The sequence below is a fragment of the Hyperolius riggenbachi genome, chromosome 12, assembly GCF_040937935.1.
Source record: "Hyperolius riggenbachi isolate aHypRig1 chromosome 12, aHypRig1.pri, whole genome shotgun sequence".
Taxonomy (NCBI): Eukaryota; Metazoa; Chordata; class Amphibia; order Anura; family Hyperoliidae; genus Hyperolius; species Hyperolius riggenbachi.
In genome coordinates, this window is record NC_090657.1 from 237,484,524 (window position 1) to 237,503,393 (window position 18,870).

General features: G+C 47.3%; 1 protein-coding gene across 2 annotated transcripts in view; it reads right to left on the reverse strand.

The window, feature by feature from the left end:
• TRIM16 (tripartite motif containing 16) overlaps positions 1-18,637 on the reverse strand; it is a 101,374-nt gene extending 82,737 nt beyond the window's left edge. For both annotated transcript variants that reach the window (XM_068264404.1, XM_068264403.1), the window contains exons 1-3: positions 17,925-18,637; positions 6,452-6,547; positions 741-974 (exon numbers count right to left, since the gene is read on the reverse strand). In XM_068264404.1, coding sequence (XP_068120505.1) covers positions 741-974; positions 6,452-6,547; positions 17,925-18,446 — 852 coding nt within the window. In that variant the 5' untranslated portion in view covers positions 18,447-18,637. The remainder of the gene's footprint in view (positions 1-740; positions 975-6,451; positions 6,548-17,924) is intronic.
• Positions 18,638-18,870: the final 233 nt, after the last annotated feature.

Sequence of the window (18,870 nt, forward strand, 5' to 3'; positions counted from 1 at the left end):
ATTTACTCTCCCTTCCATATTGTAAGTGTTCCATAGACCTTCTGGGGGCCTTCTATACTATAAATCAGCGGTGTTGCTATATGGCCTGCCTGCTTACTATGATTTGCTAGCTGCTGCTCCAGCTGCAGTGTGATGGAGATCTGTATGACAGGTACACTTTTCCCTGCCGGTGAGATCTCTGCTGGATATACACAGCAACCCTTGTGGAGCCAGGCAGCAGGGTATAGTAAGGTAAAATGGTCTGACATGGATTGTTACCCCTTCTGCAAAACCCTCCATCCAAACACAACATACAGGGGAGCCCCTATTCCTATATGTTACTGCCGCATGTTGTGTCTAATGCGGAGTCCCACCATAACATTGGGATGTGCTCAGTAGAGGCATATGCGGAAACCGAGTCTCCACCTACCCTCATTAGAGGCGGTAAGTGACATGCAAATAATCATTCTGGTGTGCATGTAAATCTAATGCAAATTATAGGAGCTTGGAATTTGACCAATCAAAAGTGACAAGAAGTGAATTTGACTGGCCCATTTCTGTTACCGACAAGGAGAGATGGGGACTGGTGGGGATTCTGTCCCCGCTCACACCTGTAGTGACCCGCATCTCACCGCAGCCATGTTTCTCCCGCCTAGGAACAGTGGGCGGAGTCTGCGGTAGTGGGCAAACGCTGCAGACTGGTCACAATGGGTCACCACACTTGGAAGTTAATGTTTTTCTTTTGCTTTGGCGTCTCTGACCTGCAGGAAGCAGAATTCGCTCTTGTGTTTAGCGATTCCCTCGACCTTGGCTTTGGTCCTCTTCAGGTCGTTACACTTCTGCTCCAGGTGGGTCTTGATGCCGACAGACTGGTTGAGGGCCGCCTTCTCCCGCTGATCCAGGAACTCCAGGACTTTGGAGCGACTCTTCTTCACCGCCTCCTGCAGCTCCTCAAACTGCAGCTCGATGGCCCTCCTGGCTTCTATGACGGAATTCTGAGAGGAGAGGGGGGGGGGGGGGGGAAGAGAGACCGTCCAATTCATTACAAGTATTACATTACTGGACTATGGGCAGGAGAAACCCACCGCACACAACAACGTTTAATAAAGGAGTAGCATATTTTTGTTTAAAGGGAAGGTCCAAGCAAAAAAAAAAAATGAGTTTAACTTACCTGGGGCTTCTACCAGCCCCATGCAGCCATCCTGTGCCCTCATAGTCACTCACTGCTGCTCCAGTCCCCCGCTGGCAGCTTTCTGACCTCGGAGGTCAGGGCCGCATTGCGTACATTTTTACGCATTCCCGCTAGTGCAGGAACATTAACATATACATTTTTACGCGTTAATGGTGCAACGCATACATTTTTGTTCCTGCACTAGCTGGAATGCGTAAAAATGTATGCAATGCGGCCCTGACCTCCGAGGTCAGAAAGCTGCCAGCGGGGGACTGAAGCATCAGTGAGTGACTATGAGGGCACAGGATGGCTACATGGGGCTGGTAGAAGCAGAACTAGCTGGTGGCGGGGGACTGGAGCAGCAGTGAGTGACTACGAGGGCACAGGATGGCTACATGGGGCTGGTAGAAGCCCCAGGTAAGTGAAACTCATTTTTTTTTTTTGCTTGGACCTTCCCTTTAAGGGTCAGTAAATACAGTCTTTCCCCGAAAATAAAAGTGTCTTATATTAATTTTTGCTCTAAAACATGTGCTAGGGCTTATTTTCAGGGGATGTCTTATATCTCTATTAGGAAGAGTCTCTCAGCAGAACATTTCCTGTTCCTTTGTACTGTGATGTTTATGGATTTGAAAGTATGCTACTGTACTGATCTGGCACCTGCCCTGTCTTCCCTGCACACAGCTGATAACCTTGCTGTGTGCTGGGATGACAGGATCAGTGCCCGATTGGCACTGTACCACTGTGTCCCCACTTACTGGCTGCCTCTTCCTCCTCTTTAACTTCCGCTAGGGCTTATTTTTGGGGTAGGGCTTATATTTGAAGCATGTGCAAAATTCCAGCTAGGGTTTATTTTCAGGGAAAGAGGGTATAAAAGTGATGTCCTAATAATAGGTGGAGCATGGTGATCTGAGACACCCATTGAACACTGTCTATCAGGACTCCAGTGCAGTCAGCAACTTGCCATAGTTTCCGCCTCAGTTCTACTACTACCCACCAGGGCATGTGCACCCCCTCCTGACATCAGTGTTAAAATCTCATTAAGTGGTTGCCCTTGGTAACCACCATTCGGCACCAGCGATCCAATGACCGTAATTGGTTTCTCAGTCATTGCAGAGCAGGGCTGCTCCTAATGCCTCAGGCTAAACATGGCCCCACACAGGTCAATTATTACAACAGTCAATAACTTTGATCAGATCTGCTGGCGATCTGCTGACTCAGCTACCCTGATTGGTACATTTTGGACAGTTTATCCATTAAAGGTGTGATCTGGTGAGGAAGTACAGATTAATGTGGGCGGGGAAAGGATGGAGGGGACTGGAGACCCCACTGAACAAATCTAGAAAGAGGCAGATGTTCAGTCAATTGTTGGCTGGATTACTGGCCAATGTTACCACTGCCTTGTAGTATGAGGACCAAGAGATTGTGAATACCATGACCTATATGCAATTACCTTTACCTCCCGAGTTCTCTTCTAGGAGATAATTTTTCATCTTGCATTTAAAATAATTTTAACCACATAACAAGCAGCTAACGCCAATAGGCGGCGGCTGGTCGTTTGTGGGTTTCCATGGAAACGGCCGCTGGAACGAGCGCCCGTTCCATGTCAGTTCACAGAGGGTGTCTCCGTGAACAGCCTGCGAGCCTCCTATCGCAGCTCGCAGGCTAATTGTAAAGAAGAAATCCCTGGTGTTTACAGCATGCGGGATTGCTGCGCAGCAGCGCCACACAGGAGATCGGCGATCCCCGGCCTCTGATCGGCCGGGGATCGGCGGCATCTGATATGCTGCAGCCTATCAGAGGCGGCGCAGGACGGATCGCCGTCCATTGCCGCCCATAGGAAAGAGGGGAGGGAGTGACAGGGAGGCTGGGAATCGCTGCGGAGGGGGGCTTTGAGGAACGCCCCCCCCCCCCCCCCGCTCGGCCACGCAGAGCGGCGGCGATCAGACCCCCCCAGCAGGACAGCAGGACATCCCCCTAGTGGGGAAAAAAAGGGGGGGGGGGGGGGGGGGGGGAGTCTGATCGCCCTGCTGCAAACACGATCTGTGCTGCGGGCTGGAGAGCCCACGCAGCACAGATCACTCAAAACAGCCCCGGTCCTTAAGTGGTTAAGCACTTGAAAGAGTACCAAAAATTAGATGCAAAGGTACTATCAAAATTAATTTTAAGTATTTTTTTGCTTGCTGGTGATTTAAAAGGCGTTGTATTGCAATTTCGGAAAATATTACCTAAGAGACAACTTAGGTGAAAAAGCGAATTTCAAAGCAAGCGGGAGGACTAGCTGTTCCAGATGTGAGAAAATTTATTTAAAAATAATAGTAAGCTAGACTGGTGGGGTTTCAATCAGATTCGACATTTCATACAATCTATTGGCATACGGCCCTCTCTGGTTAGAGAAAGCCCAGATTTTGAAAGGTCGTGTCAGGCCACCAAACCTCTACGTAAGACTCTTTCATTGGTTTATGCTATGTTAATAGACAGTGACGTGGACTCACTCCCATATCTTTCAGCCTGGGAAAATGAACTGAGTGTCTCCTTCAGCAGGAAACAGAAAACATCTATGTGTATTTATGCACACAAAACCTCCAAAGCCTCCCGCATTCAGGAGATCAATTATAAATTACTAATGAGATGGTATTATACGCTGCTTAAGCTATCAAAAATCTACCCAGATAAAAACCCCTTGGCACACATATTTTGGAACTGTCCACTTATAACACCCTTTTGGCACAAAATTGAATTGATCCTCAAAGAAATGACAAACCGAGAAACCCCTTTCTCTCCCCAATTCTATCTATTATATCGCAATGATTGGAGCATGAAGTCTTTCAAGGGCTCGGTGGTCAGGCATATTCTAAACGCCGCAAAAACTTTGCTTGTAAGGGCATGGGGAACTATGAAAATACCTACACTGGCAGAAGTAGTGAAAGAACTAGATTTAACCTATGACCTAGAAAGTACAGTGTTTGCTATGCAAGGTAGATCAGAGGAATTTTCTGACAAGTGGAGGATCTGGTCCTTTTATAGACATTCTGATGAATTCAAACAGATTCTTGAAAACGAATAATAATGACTTTTCGGTGAACCCAATTGGCCTTAGGTCGACCAACAAAAATGTCCAACTTCTAGTATTGGTATTGCAATCTCACAGTTTTAAAGAGGAACTCCAGTGAAAATAATGTAATAAAAAAGTGCTTCATTTTTACAATTATTATGTGTAAATGATTTAGACAGTGTTTGCCCATTGTAAAATCTTTCCTCTCCCTGATTTACATTCTGACATTTATCACATGGTGACATTTTACTGCTGGCAGGTTATGTAGCTGCTGCATATTTTTTTGGCAGTTGGAAACAGCTGTAAACAGCTATTTCCCACAATGCAACAGGGTTCACAGACAGGAAACTGCCAAGAGTACTCAGAATTTCTTTGTGGGAGGGGTTTCACCACACTATCAGTCATACAGCGCCCCCTGATGGTCTGTTTGTGAAAAGAAATAGATTTCTCATGTAAGAGGGGGTATCAGCTACTGATTGGGATAAAGTTCAATTCTTAGTCGGAGTTTCTCTTTAAGTTAAGTATTATTCATTTTTTATGTTTAAACATTGTTGACGATTCTGATATCGGGAATAGATATCGGCACCTCTATGCATGGTCCGTTATAGGGAATAGCAGGTACTTTTATATTCTTCTATGCAATTACTTGATCAAAAGACTTTGTGGACACTTCTTGAGCTACATTAATGCTTTATACAATCCATAGACTATCCCTATGTGGGCCTTTAAGTGCTTGTAGGATTCCCCTATACTGTGCTATAATGTTTGAGACAAGAACTTGTTACGGTATATTGTGATTTTTTTTATACTGTTAGATGTAAGAACTTTCTTATGATATACTGTTCATGTCTACACCTGTTTGTCAACTACAATAAAGAAGAAAAAAAAAAAGAAAGAAAAAGCTAATTGCATGTGGGCCAATGATTGGGTAGGTCAGCTCCGCTCCGCCCACCAAGCAGGAGATGCGCGCGATCTCCTGCAAAACAGAGCCCCAGGCGTTAGGCGGTCCCAGGGCTGCCGCCGCGGCCACTCCCATCAGTGTGACGAAGTCAGCTAGGAGTTAAAGGATATCCGAAGTGACATGTGACATGATGAGATAGACATGGGTATGTGCAGTGCCTAGCACACAAATAACTATGCTGTGTTCCTTTTTTACTTTATCTGCCTGAAAGAGTTAAATATCAGGTATGTAAGCGGCTGACTCAGTCCTGACTCAGACAGGAAGTGACTACAGTGTGACCCTCACAGATAAGAAAAACCAACTATAAAACACTTTCCTAGCAGAAAATGGCTTCTGAGAGCAAGAAAGAGATAAAAAGGGGAATTTCTTATCAGTGAGGGTCACACTGTAGTCACTTCCTGTCTGATGCTGGGAATACATGGGTCAATCCGACGACCGATTAGCTGCCGGATCGACCCCCGCCATGTCCCTGCTTGTCCGCGCGGATTGATTACTGCGCGTTCCCGCCGGCGCTCCTCATCAGCCGCTCCATTCCCTGCCATTGTCCGCCGGCGGGGATCGAGCAGCGTGATCGGACCAGCTGAATATTATCAGCTGGCTGATCAGCTGCTCGATACATGGTACAGAAACGTACTGTGTATCCCCAGCATGAGTCAGGACTGAGTCAGCCCCTTACATACCTGATATTTAACTCTTTAAGGCCGAGAAAGAATAAAAGGAACACAGCCTAGTTATTTGTGGGGTGGGCACTGTACATACACGTCTATCTCATCATGTCACATGTCACTTTGGGTATCCTTTGAGCTATAAATTCCACTTCAGCTGAGAGGTTTGTGGTTTTATAGCTTTGTAGAATGAGGGGAAGGGACAGCAACTCTGAGTCTTTCTGGTCTGTAGCCCCTCTAGTGAGCCGGGTGTAACTCCAGGGGAGCTGCCACTGCAGGGGGGCCCAGAGCTGTGAGGGAGACCCAGCTTCTACCCCTCCTTCCATCCAATAAAGGGGTCCGTGCTTCAGAGCAGGTGGTTTTGTGGCTACACTTGTTATGGGTGTGAAGATCATGATACCCACATTTGTGTTATGACCCTTGCGAGATGGGCCCCCAGGGGCCATGGATAGGCAAGGTAAGGGGTGTGAACATTGGGGGGTGGGGGAGTCCCATCCACGTTTTTCTGGGGGGACCTCATGATTTGTAGTTACGCCCCCAGCTAGGGAGATTCCCCCACTTCCTGTGGTGTCACCAGTGTGACAGGAAGTGTGACTGGCGAGGACACAGAGAGATCGGCCCACCTGTATGGAGGTAGTGTTGGACTCCAGCTTGACAATGGCATTCTCGGCAGATTTCAGCTTCCAGTCATACTGCGACACGATCTCCTTTACTTCAGCCTGTAGGAGAAGAGAAGCAGGTTACATTATACACAGATAATGCTCGAGTGACGTTCCAGGAAAACTACAGTGACCTTACACCACAATACAGAGCCTTAGCAGCTGCAGGGGATGGAGGGACACCGGAATACAGTTATCACAGGAGCTTTATTTCAGGCACACCCAGTCTGAGCTCCTCGCCTGCCCTGCGGCCCTCTGGGTAATAGATTATGAGGGAGAGAGTTATGCAGGAGAACAGAGGCGCCAAAAGGATAAAAGGAAGCTAAATGAGCTTAAAAAACCAATTCTTGGTAAATAGAGGAGGTAGTGGTGGACTTACCTTCTCCAAGTAGACACACAACGACTGTAGTAAACACAGTCAATATATTTTATTTATGAACTCCAAATATGCAATGCGTTTCGCAGGTTTGATCCCGCTTCATCAGGCAATAACGGAGCAATAGCATATGTGGTCAGGTGCCTGGCTCTTCTACTGACCACATATGCTGTTCCTCCGTTATTGCCTGATGAAGCGGGATCAAACCTGCGAAATGCGTTGCATATTTGGAGTTCATAAATAAAATATATTGACTGTCTTTACTACAGTCGTTGTGTGTCTACTTGGAGGAGGTAAGTCCACCACTGCCTCCTCTATTTACCAAGAATTTGGTTTTTAAGCTCCTTTAGCTTCCTTTTATCCTTTTGGTGCCTCTGTTCTCCTGCATAATATTGAGTCCACCCTGGGTGGAGGGTTGAACCCCCTTTTTCTCATCTACAGAGAGAGAGCGACTTCTTATTCCTGAGTGGGGTCAGGAAAATCTCCCCAGCTGCCTTTACAGTGGTTGCCTAATGGTAACCCTGGTTTATGAGTATTAATATTTACTCTATCTAGTAACCACTTACCAGTACATATTACACTATTGGGGCTCTTGGTGTTCCTTGTTTTTATGAGGGAGAGAGTGATGTACAGACTGACCGATACATTTATGTTTACTCCTCATGTGACGCCAGTAATGACTGCTTCTTACACAACACTGCACAACAAGAGTCACTGCTAATGACTGGTGACACTGTTCCGACACACCACTTCCAGCGCTGGACACACCACTTCCTGCGCTGGACACACCACTTCCTGTCACTCACTAGCTGATAGGACAGCTTTATTGAAAGCAGTACATGCGTTTCCTCACCGGATTCAGCAGCTTGCTGACCCTCTTCAGATGTTACTGTTACACACTACAGCCGCATGCTACTGACTCTGCTGCGGACGCACAGCTAATGTGTCTCTATGTTGGCCAATAAACACCTAGGCCCCTTTTACACTTGCCTTGCAGGTGTGCGTTGCGTTACCATGTTTTACCCACGGTAATGCGATGGCAATGCAAGGCAATGGGGCCTGGTACACTTAAAGGGGTCCTTAAAGGGCAACTGAAGCGAGAGGATATGGAGGCTGTCATATTTATTTCCTTTTAAGCAATATTAGTTGCCTGGCAGTCCTGCTGATCCTCTGCCTCTAATACTTTTATCCATAGCCCGTGAACAAGCATACAGCAGATCAGGTGTTTCTGACGTTATTGTCAGATCTGACAAGATTAGCCATATGCGTGTTTCTGGTGTTTTTCAGACACTACAGCAGCCAAATAGACCAGCAGAGCTGCCAGGCAACTGGTATTGTTTAATAGGAAATAAATATGGCAGCATCCATATTCTTCTCGCTTCAGTTGTCCTTTAAATCAGCTGTCAGGGAGAAGCTCCAGGTAAGTGAAACCCTTTTTTTTCAGCTGACTTAAAGAGGAACTTCAGCCTAAACAAACATACTGTCATTAAGTTACATTAGTTATGTTAATTAAAATAGATAGGTAATATAATCTCTTACCCACACTGTTTTAACAGAACAGGCAAAGGTTTGTGATTTCATGAGGGCAGCCATCTTTTTGGTTGAAAGGAGGTGACAGGGAGCATGAGACACAGTTCCAACTGTCCTGTGTGCTGATCACCCCTCCCAGTTGCTAGGCAACGTGAACAACAACATAGGAAATCCCATCATGCTTTGCACAGCATCAGGAAAAAAAAGCCTGGGCAGTTTTCTTTGATGGGTGGAGCTTAGCTAAAAATGCAGCTAAAAATGATGCTTTGGTAAGAAAAACAAAGCTCTGATGCTGTGAAACTGTTGAAGAAACACCAAGGGCTTGATTCACAAAGCGGTGCTAACTGTTAGCACGCCTGTGAAAACCCCCTTAGCACGTCTAAACAAGCATTTCGCGCATAAAACTTTACGCGCGCAAAACTTTATGCGCGTAAAACTTTACGCGCGTACTGCACAGAGCGCAGGGCGCACCGCGCGAAGTGCCCATTAAAGCCTATGGGACTTAGCGCGTGTAAAACTTTGCGCGCGTAAAACTTTGCGCGCGCAAAGTTAGCGCACGATCTGATTGAGAAATCCGGTGCTAACCTACTTAGCACCCTGGTTAGCGCGTCTAAAGACTTTACACGTGCTAAGTAGGTTAGCACCGCTTTGTGAATCAAGCCCCAAGCCTTTTCAGTTCTGCCGAGTAGATTTTTAGTCCAGAGGTTCACTTTAAGGATCCCTTTAAGGCGTTGCACTGCTCTGCAAGTGTCTTATTGGCTGCTGCAAAGGCAACAGTGTGTTACCATTGGATTTATGCGGCCATGGAAGTAATGCAAGTCAATGGGTGATGCAGGGATTTTAATATGTTGGCTGACGCAGTGCGGCGTGCAAGCACGGAATGACGTAAATACGACAGGGAATCCTGGGAATCCCAAAGACGTGGCTTCCTGTTCAGGAAGGAATACATCACGCTGCAAGGGGCGGCGAGGGGTGTGCTGGGGGCAGGGCTATGTCGAAGGGTGTGCTGGGGGCAGGGCTATGTCGGAGGGGTGTGCTGGGGGCAGGGCTATGTCGGAGGGGTGTGCTGGGACAGGGCTATGTCGGAGGGGTGTGCTGGGGGCAGGGCTATGTCGAAGGGTGTGCTGGGGGCAGGGCTATGTCGAGGGGTGTGCTTGGGGCAGGGCTATGTCGAGGGGTGTGCTGGGGGCAGGGCTATGTCGGAGGGGTGTGCTGGGGCAGGGCTATGTCGAGGGGTGTGCTGGGGGCAGGGCTATGTCGGAGGGGTGTGCTGGGGGCAGGGCTATGTCGGAGCACTCTGCCGCAGGGTCATATGAATGATGTTTTTTGCATTGCAAATGCATCGGCCAGGTGTAAAACCGCCCTTAATCTTACCAAATGTACCTAAGCGTACCAAAGAGGGCTGGGTGAGTAAACCAATGTCCTGACCGCCCAACTAGGCTGAGAACCATCTAGTGCCCGTACACTTAAAGCACACCTGAAGTAAGAGGGATATGCATTGCTTGGCTGTCCTGCTGATCCTCTGCCGGAACAAGCATGCAGCAGATCAGGTGCTCTCACTGAAATGTGACAAGATTAGCTGCATGCTAGTTTCTGGTGTGTGATCCAGACACTACTGCAGTCAAAGAGGTCAGCAGGACTGCCAGGCAACTGGTATTGTTGAAAAGGAAATAAATATGGCAGCCTCCATATACCTGTCACTTCCGGATGTGTTTAGTAAGACTATTCGAAACATATTTGTTTAGGTTGCTGTTGACCTATGGTGGTAAGATTATACAATCACGATTGTATGGTTAGTGGTCAGCCTGCAAGCATGCAGCCGGTGGAGTCACACCCGGAACAAGCATGCAACCAGTGAAGGCACAAATGGAACAAGCGTGCAGCCGGTGGAGTTACGTCAGGAACAAGCATGCAGCCAGCAGAGCCACACCTGGAACAAGCATGCAGCCAGCAGAGCCACACCTGGAACAAGCATGCAGCCAGCAGAGTCACACCTGGATCAAGCATGCAGCCAGCAGAGTCACACCTGGATCAAGCATGCAGCCAGCAGAGTCACACCTGGATCAAGCATGCAGCCAGCAGAGTCACACCTGGATCAAGCATGCAGCCAGCAGAGTCACATCTGGAACAAGCATGCAGCCAGCAGAGTCACACCTGGAACAAGCATGCAGCCAGAGGAGTCACACCTGGCACAAGCATGCAGCCAGCAGAGTCACACCTGGATCAAGCATGCAGCCAGCGGAGTCACACCTGGAACAAGCATGCAGCCAGCAGAGTCACACCTGGAACAAGCGTGCAGCCAGAGGAGTCACACCTGGCACAAGCATGCAGCCAGCAGAGTCACACCTGGATCAAGCATGCAGCCAGCGGAGTCACACCTGGAACAAGCATGCAGCCAGCAGAGTCACACCTGGAACAAGCGTGCAGCCGGTGGAGTCACACCTGGAACAAGCATGCAGCCAACGGAGTCACACCTGGAACAAGCATGCAGCCAGCAGAGTCACACCTGGATCAAGCATGCAGCCAGCAGAGTCACACCTGGATCAAGCATGCAGCCAGCAGAGTCACACCTGGATCAAGCATGCAGCCAGCAGAGTCACACCTGGAACAAGCATGCAGCCAGCAGAGTCACACCTGGAACAAGCATGCAGCCAGAGGAGTCACACCTGGCACAAGCATGCAGCCAGCAGAGTCACACCTGGATCAAGCATGCAGCCAGCGGAGTCACACCTGGAACAAGCATGCAGCCAGCAGAGTCACACCTGGAACAAGCATGCAGCCAGAGGAGTCACACCTGGCACAAGCATGCAGCCAGCGGAGTCACATCTGGAACAAGCATGCAGCTAGAGGAGTCACAGCATGCAGCCAGCAGAGTCACACCTGGAACAAGCATGCAGCCAGAGGAGTCACACCTGGCACAAGCATGCAGCCAGCAGAGTCACACCTGGATCAAGCATGCAGCCAGCGGAGTCACTCCTGGAACAAGCATGCAGCCAGCGGAGTCATACCTGGAACAAGCATGCACCCAGCGGAGTCACACCTGGAACAAGCATGCAGCCAGCAGAGTCACACCTGGAACAAGCATGCAGCCAGCGGAGTCACTCCTGGAACAAGCATGCAGCCAGCGGAGTCACACCTGGAACAAGCATGCAGCCAGCGGAGTCACTCCTGGAACAAGCATGCAGCCAGCGGAGTCACCCCTGGAACAAGCATGCAGCCAGCGGAGTCACCCCTGGAACAAGCATGCAGCCAGCGGAGTCACCCCTGGAACAAGCATGCAGCCAGCGGAGTCACCCCTGGAACAAGCATGCAGCCAGCCACACCTACAATAGATCTGACACTCTGCATTTTATTTCTTTGTATAGTGCAATACGTATACACAGAACAAGATAAGGGAGATACTACCTGGAAACAAGATTCACAGCCCCCCCCCCCCAATCTATTAGAGAAAAGGTGAAAAGTACTTGTAGGAAAGAGGGTATCGGCTGCTGATCGGGATGAAGTTCAATCCTAGGTTAAAGGGAACCTGAAGCGAGTGGAATACGGAGGCTGCCATATTTATTTCTTTTTAAGCAATACCAGTTGCCTGGCTGTCCTGCTAATTCTTTGTCTCTATTACTTTTAGCCATAGACCCTGAACAAGCATGCAGCAGATCAGATGTTTCTGACATTGTCAGATCTGACTAGATTATCTGCATGATTATTTCTGGTGTGATTCAGACACTACTGCAGCCAGAGATCAGCAGGGCTGCCAGGCAACTGGTATTGTTAAATAGGAAATAAATACGGAAGCCTCCATAGTCTTCTCGCTTGAGTTGTCTTTGAAAGTTCCCCTCTGGTGCTGGTATGGTGCGGGTCCGGTGCTCAGGATGACGTGTTTGTACAATCTGATGGAATTGTCTGATTCCAGGAAGTAGCTTGTAGGACACTGTGTTATGCAGCCCTCCCAGAATTCTAGCATGAGTCCAGAATACAGCGTGTCCAGGAACTCATGATGGGAACATTTCTTCTCAGACAATACAATCACGCCTGCCAGTATCACAAGATATGGGGCAGGGAAGGTCATTCTGTACCCAGAACCTCTTCCCACAATTCACTGGGGCAGGAACTGGGCTATAACATCAGTAACAGGGCAGGTGTGTGTATTCACAGTAGTGTGTGTGTATACTGTACTCATATGAATATATACGGTTTATACAAAAAAGTATAGAGTCTGTATTTTTGCCAAATTGAACATTATTATGTGAAAGATACTTTGGGTCAGGGTTTGCCACATTCACCTGGGTCATATCAGATCATAGGTTAGGATTTAGTTAGTGTTATGCTGGGAATACACGGTTCGTTTTTGCCTTCGTTTAAACCTTCGATTCGTTCGGTAAACGAATCGAGTGTTGAAAACGTATGTGAAAATAGTCATAATCTCATTATAGTTTCGATTAATAGACCCCAAAAACGAACGACTAGTGATCGAACATGTTTGATATTATCTCTCTTTATCCATCTAATCGAGCCATTGGTAGGCTTGATGGCTGTTCAGATCGATTATATATTCGTTTATGCTAGTCCGTCCCTGTAAAAAGGGATTTTCGTTTCGTTTCTTTGCAGCCTTCGATCATTGGAAAAACGAAACCATCAGAATCGAAAAAAAAAACGAAACCGTGGGTGGTGATATTAACCGTATGACTGATTATTTCGGGATCGAAAAGGACAAAAGGCACAATCGAAACGAAGGTTTAAACGAAGGCAAAAACGAACCGTGTATTCCCAGCACTAGGTCCCCTCCCATCAAGGATGACTTCTCTGCAGTGGGAGGGACGAGCATGCAAGCTGTTACAGGAAACTAACATCCTCCAGAGGTAGACAGGTCATGTGTATGTTCGGTGTGTATTATATCCCACAAGTGGCGCTTGCACTCTCTTGCAGGTAGGCACTTATCTGTTTTTAAGTAGCGCTGTTCATTTCCTTGTCATATCAGATCATAGCCAGGGCTGCTGGGAGCATCCACAGTAATAGGCCTAATTTACAGACAAAAAGTTGCCATTGCGCGCCCTTGCCCTTTACAGTAGTACATACATGTGTACCAATACTGTTGCCCTTCAGCACCGAGCTCCGTCCTGCGTGTGACACTTTGGAAAACGAGCGCTATGTAGACGTATTACGCTGATATACCCACGCAATGTGTACTGGGATGCTATGGAGCAAGGACAACAGAGCGGGAGGGGTACAGCTGGGAACAATGCTCTTTTGGCTGAGATCTCTTGCTGACGTACCGGGACAGCCCAGCAGAGGCTCCAACCAGACACCTCAGCTTGTGTATGAGGCCAAATCATGCATACGCAGTTCCAATCTAAATTGGCCATAATTTTCCCACCTACATGTAGTGTAGAAAGCTTATCTATGAAATCTTTTCATAGTATTCAAAATCTGTTGTCCCCCATTCTACATGGAGGTGGCAAAATTGACCAGTAATTGGCAAATCATTATTGGATGTGTGTATGCAACCTGATATGTGTGCGGGTTCTAATGTCTGCAGGGGTTAAAGCTGAACTGAACTCTTACACAGCACACAATGAAAAGTCTCTATTCCACATATAGTTGCTGAAGACTGCGCTGTGTGCTGTGGTTGTTTTGGCAGAGTGTCTAATCAGCAGCTGTGCACCTCTGGCGCCTCTGGCGCTTAATTTGAATCCTTGTGCAGATTGTTTGATACTCCTCCCTATATTGCCTGATGAAGCGGGGTTGAACCTGCGAAACGCGTTGCATTACTTTTTGGAGTTCCTAATAAATGTGTTTGACTGTCTGAATCGCAGTCGTTGTCGTGTCTGCTTGAGGGAGGTAAGACCACCACTTCCTCCTTCAATTTTGCCATTTAAGTTGGTTTTTAAGCTCATTTAATCTAATCTTATACTTTTGGCGCCTCTGTTCATTGTATACAGGTGAGTAAAGCAGATTTTTTCCTATTTGCCTGATGACTCCTTTAAGTCTTGCACATATTGTAAAGTTGGCTGAGGCATAGGATAATATCCGCCTCAGCTGATTATCAATTATGTGTGCTGCAGCTTTCAACACTAAACGATCCGCCCAGTGGATCAAACTTCCAAACAGACGTCCAATTCCTCTGAAGACGACCAAAGTGCCCCTATTGACTAACATATTGCGCACGACATGTGCAATTCTGGCAACGCACTGCATGTTCTGCGTTGTGACAACGGCATCAACTCTTCATAGACTTTAAATCGCAATGCGATACAATGCGCAAACAGCGTCCGTTACACCGCAACGTGTCAGTGTGAAAGCACTATGACGTTCCCCAGATCATCCGGCCTGCAAGAGCCACATGGGAGGGTGACGCCTCAATCTTCTGCTGGGACTTGTCCAGGAATTCCTGAAGACTCGCTGATAAATGATACTGAGAGCTTTGTGTCCAACAATAAAACCCAAGTCTACAATTACACAGCTGCAAATTATACACAGCCTCATATTACAGAGCTTTATGTGTGATGGGAATAACTGCTACAGAGAAACTCACACCCAAAACACCAGAGAGAGAATCACTGCGTGAGAGGCAACCGGGAAATAGCAATCATCCTACGTCAGTCAGGATTCCCCGTATCAAAGGGAACCCGAGGTGAGAGGGATATGAACGCTGACATATTTATTTCCTTTTAAGCAATACCAGTTGCCTGGCCGTCCTGCTGATCCTCTGCCTCTAATCCCTTTAGCCATAGACCCTGAACAAGCATGCAGCAGATCAGGTATTAAAGAGACTCCGTAACAAAAAAAAGTTCCCCTGGGGGTACTCACCTCGGGTGGGGGAAACCTCTGGACCCTATCAAGGCTTCCCCCGTCCTCCTATGTCCCACGGCGGTCTCGCTGCAGCCCCCGGACCGCACAGCCGGCAATCTGTCAGGCTGGGCAATATTTACCTTTTCTGGCCCCAGCGGGTGGTGCTGTTGCGGATCCTCGCTCAAAAATAGCCGATCTCTGCCGGGTCCGCTCTACTACGCAGGAGCAGGAGACTTGCACCTGTGCAGTACTGCGGCCCGACAGCAATCCGCCTATCTCTGAGCGGAGAGCCGATACTGCGCCTGCGCTGGAGCCGGGAAGGTAAATATTTACATCCCCGCTGTTCGGAGGGCCAGAGTGAGACCGCCATGGGACACAGGACGACGGGGAAGCCTTGATAGGATCCGGAGGCTTCCCCCACCCGAGGTGAGTACCCCCCAGGGGAACTTTTTTTGTTACAGAGTCTCTTTAAGGTGGCCACACACAATTTTTTAAATATCTGTTCAATTCAAGAATTGCAATCAATTTTTCTGACTGATTACTAAACCTGGTACACACCAAGCAATTTCCGTCAGATACATGGGTCGAATAGATAATTTCCAACAGGTCCGATTCTGATTTCCGATCGTTTTTCTGATCGATTTGCAAAGAAGTGATCAGAAAAACTATTGGAAATCCGATTGGATCAATTCAATAATCGGACCAATGTACCACACACGTTACATTTTTCCTCAATTATGATAAAAATGATTGGAAACTATAAACTAAACTCTATAATTGGATAAAATTGCTTGGGTGTATATATTATTAAACTGACAGTCTACCACACACCATTCAATTCTCATAAAAATTAATCAGAAAAATCCACCATTCCCGATAGACTTTTATCGAATAAAACCAGGAAATCCAATCGGATTTTTTGCTCAAATATTTTTCGGGAAATCCAATCTTTATCGAGTTTCCTTAAAATCCGATCATTTTATTGTATCGTGTGACCTTCTTTATTGACATTATTGTCAAATCAGACAAGATTAGCTGCATGCTTGTTTCTGGTGTGATTCAGACACTACTGCAGCCTCCATATCTTTCTCACTTCAATTGTCCTTTAAGGGCATTTATTAATTATGTTTATTAGTTAGTTAGTTGTTATGCAAGCTAATTGGTGATGCCCTATCAATGATCAATACTGCCATGGGATTCTGGCTTAAAAAAGAGGATATCTGAGCAGACATTTGGGATTCTGATATACAGGCAGCTGTGAATAGTCCTAAATGCAGGACACAAACGCTCACTGAGTATTACGGTGCCTCAAAAACGAAAAGCTGGAGCTGCTGGCGCTATATTAATCCAAAATGATGTTAATTCTGCATGTCTAGCAAATCAGCTGGCAGAAGGATGAACTAGATAGGTAATATTAATAACATTACAGCACAAAAAAGCCCCCACTTGGTTAATACTGACAATCATTTTTTAAATTAAAGGGGAACTGAAGTAAGAGGTATACGGAGGCTGCCATATTTAATTCCTTTTTATCAATACCAGTTGCCTGGCAGCCCTGCTGGTCTATTTCTCTGCAGTAGTATCTGAATCACACCAGAAATAAGCATGCAGCTTGTCTTGTCAGATCTGACTTTAAAGTCTGAAACACCTGATCTGCTGCATGCTTGTTCAGGGGCTATGGCTAATAGTATTGGAGGCAGAGGATCAGCAGGGCTGCCAGGCAACTGGTATTGCTTAAAAGGAAATAAACATGGCAGCCTCCATAAACCTCTCTCTTCAGTTCCCCTTTAAGGTGGAGCAAGGCTGCGTTCACAGTTGTGCGACGCAATGGCTGCCTTGTAGCACAGAATGTCGCGCTGCGATACAACACCTCTGCAATGTTCACAGTGCGATTTAAAGGCATGCAGCATCCCAATGCAATGCAAAACGCATGCAGTAACAGTGAAGCATACTTTTCATAACGTGCAGATAATGCGCAGCGCAACTTTCCTGTTCTGTTGCGTTCCTGCCTTTACAGGGAACGCAATGCCCACTGTGAGCCTAGCCTTACACTTTAAAGGATACCTGAAGTGACATGTGACAGGATGAGATAGACATGGGTATGTACAGTGCCTAGCACACAAATAACTATGATGTGTTCCTTTTTTTCTTTCTCTGCCTGAAAGAGTTAAATATCAGGTATGTAGGTGGCTGATTCAGTCCTGACTCAGACAGGAAGTGACTACAGTGCGACCCTCACTAGTAAGAAATTCCCCTCTTTACCTCTTCCTTGCTTTCAGAAGCCATTTTCTGCTAGGAAAGTGTTTTATAGTTGAAATTTCTTATCAGTGAAGGTCACACTGTAGTCGCTTCCTGTCTGAGTCAGGACTGAGTCAGCCACTTACATACCTGATATTTAACTCTTTCAGGCAGAGAAAGGAAAAAAAGGAACACGGCCTAGTTATTTGTGTGCAAGGCACTGTACATACACATGTCTATCTCATGTCACATGTCAGTTCGGATATCCTTTAAGCAGACACTTAGATTCTCTTAATCGGGTCAACAAAGGGAGGCCCATCTCCCCGAGAACTAGTTCAGCCAACCTGTAAAGACACATTTGACATGGCAAAGGCATTATTTACCTATGCACACACCTATATACAGGCTATACTTACCTATACACAGTTTAACTTCACTTCATGACATTTTGAGAATTTTGGCAGATTATAAGTGCGGTTCATAAAATGAAATGTTGCACCTCCGTACCTCCACCTGTTTCCTGGCCTCCCTGCAGGCAATCGGCTGGTGGTCCTTATGGTCCGCTCCGGCGCATTCCTCGCAGATACAGATCAGGTCCGCCTTGCAGAAGAACTCCAGGGGTTTGTTGTGAGTGTTGCAGGTCCGCAGCTCGGTGTCGTTCATGGGGGGCACCAGCTGGTGGGACAGCAGCTTGGGGTTGTCTATGTGGGGCCTGAGGTGCACAGTGCAGTAATTCACCATACAGGTGAGGCAAGTCTTCACCGCCTGGATCTTCTCCTCCAGGCAGAAGTCACACAGAACCTTCTCTGCCTCATTGTCCGCTGAGGATGCCTTTTTTCCAGGTGAAGACACTTCATCGCCGGCTGCAGATCCATTGGCCGTAACCCTGAGCGACCCCAGCTCAGCCTCCGAGTGACTTTTAGGGAACTTGGTTACCGCCACATCTTCGCTTGATGATGTCGTGGTGGCGATTTCTGTACAGCTTTGGCTCTTGGGGACTGGGCTGGAGTTAATTTCAGAGTCTGCCATGTCCTGGGAACTCTCTGACTTCTGGGACAGCGTGTAACTCTGCAGCAGGATGTCAGTGTTCTCCAGCAGGCCACACCTGAATGAGCAACACTGCCAGGAGGGCTTAACCAACTCCCTGCCAGAAGGAGGAAGAGGAAGGATCTAATGTCAGAGGACGGGGCCTCTTCTCCAGCTTACCTTCTCTCCTAGCAAACAAACTATGCTGGTTCTTACACCATGAATACACACAGGCAGGAATCAGCAGGAATGTCCTTCTGAACTGCTAGGCATGCATGGAAACAAGGGTGTAGCCAGGATCTGAGCCAAGGGGGAGCCAACCATCTTAAAGAGGAACTGTAACCAAGGATTGAACTTTAGCAAAACCAGTAGCTGATACCCACGGCCCCGGTTCTAGCCTTTTCTGACTGAGGCAAACTTGTGAGGA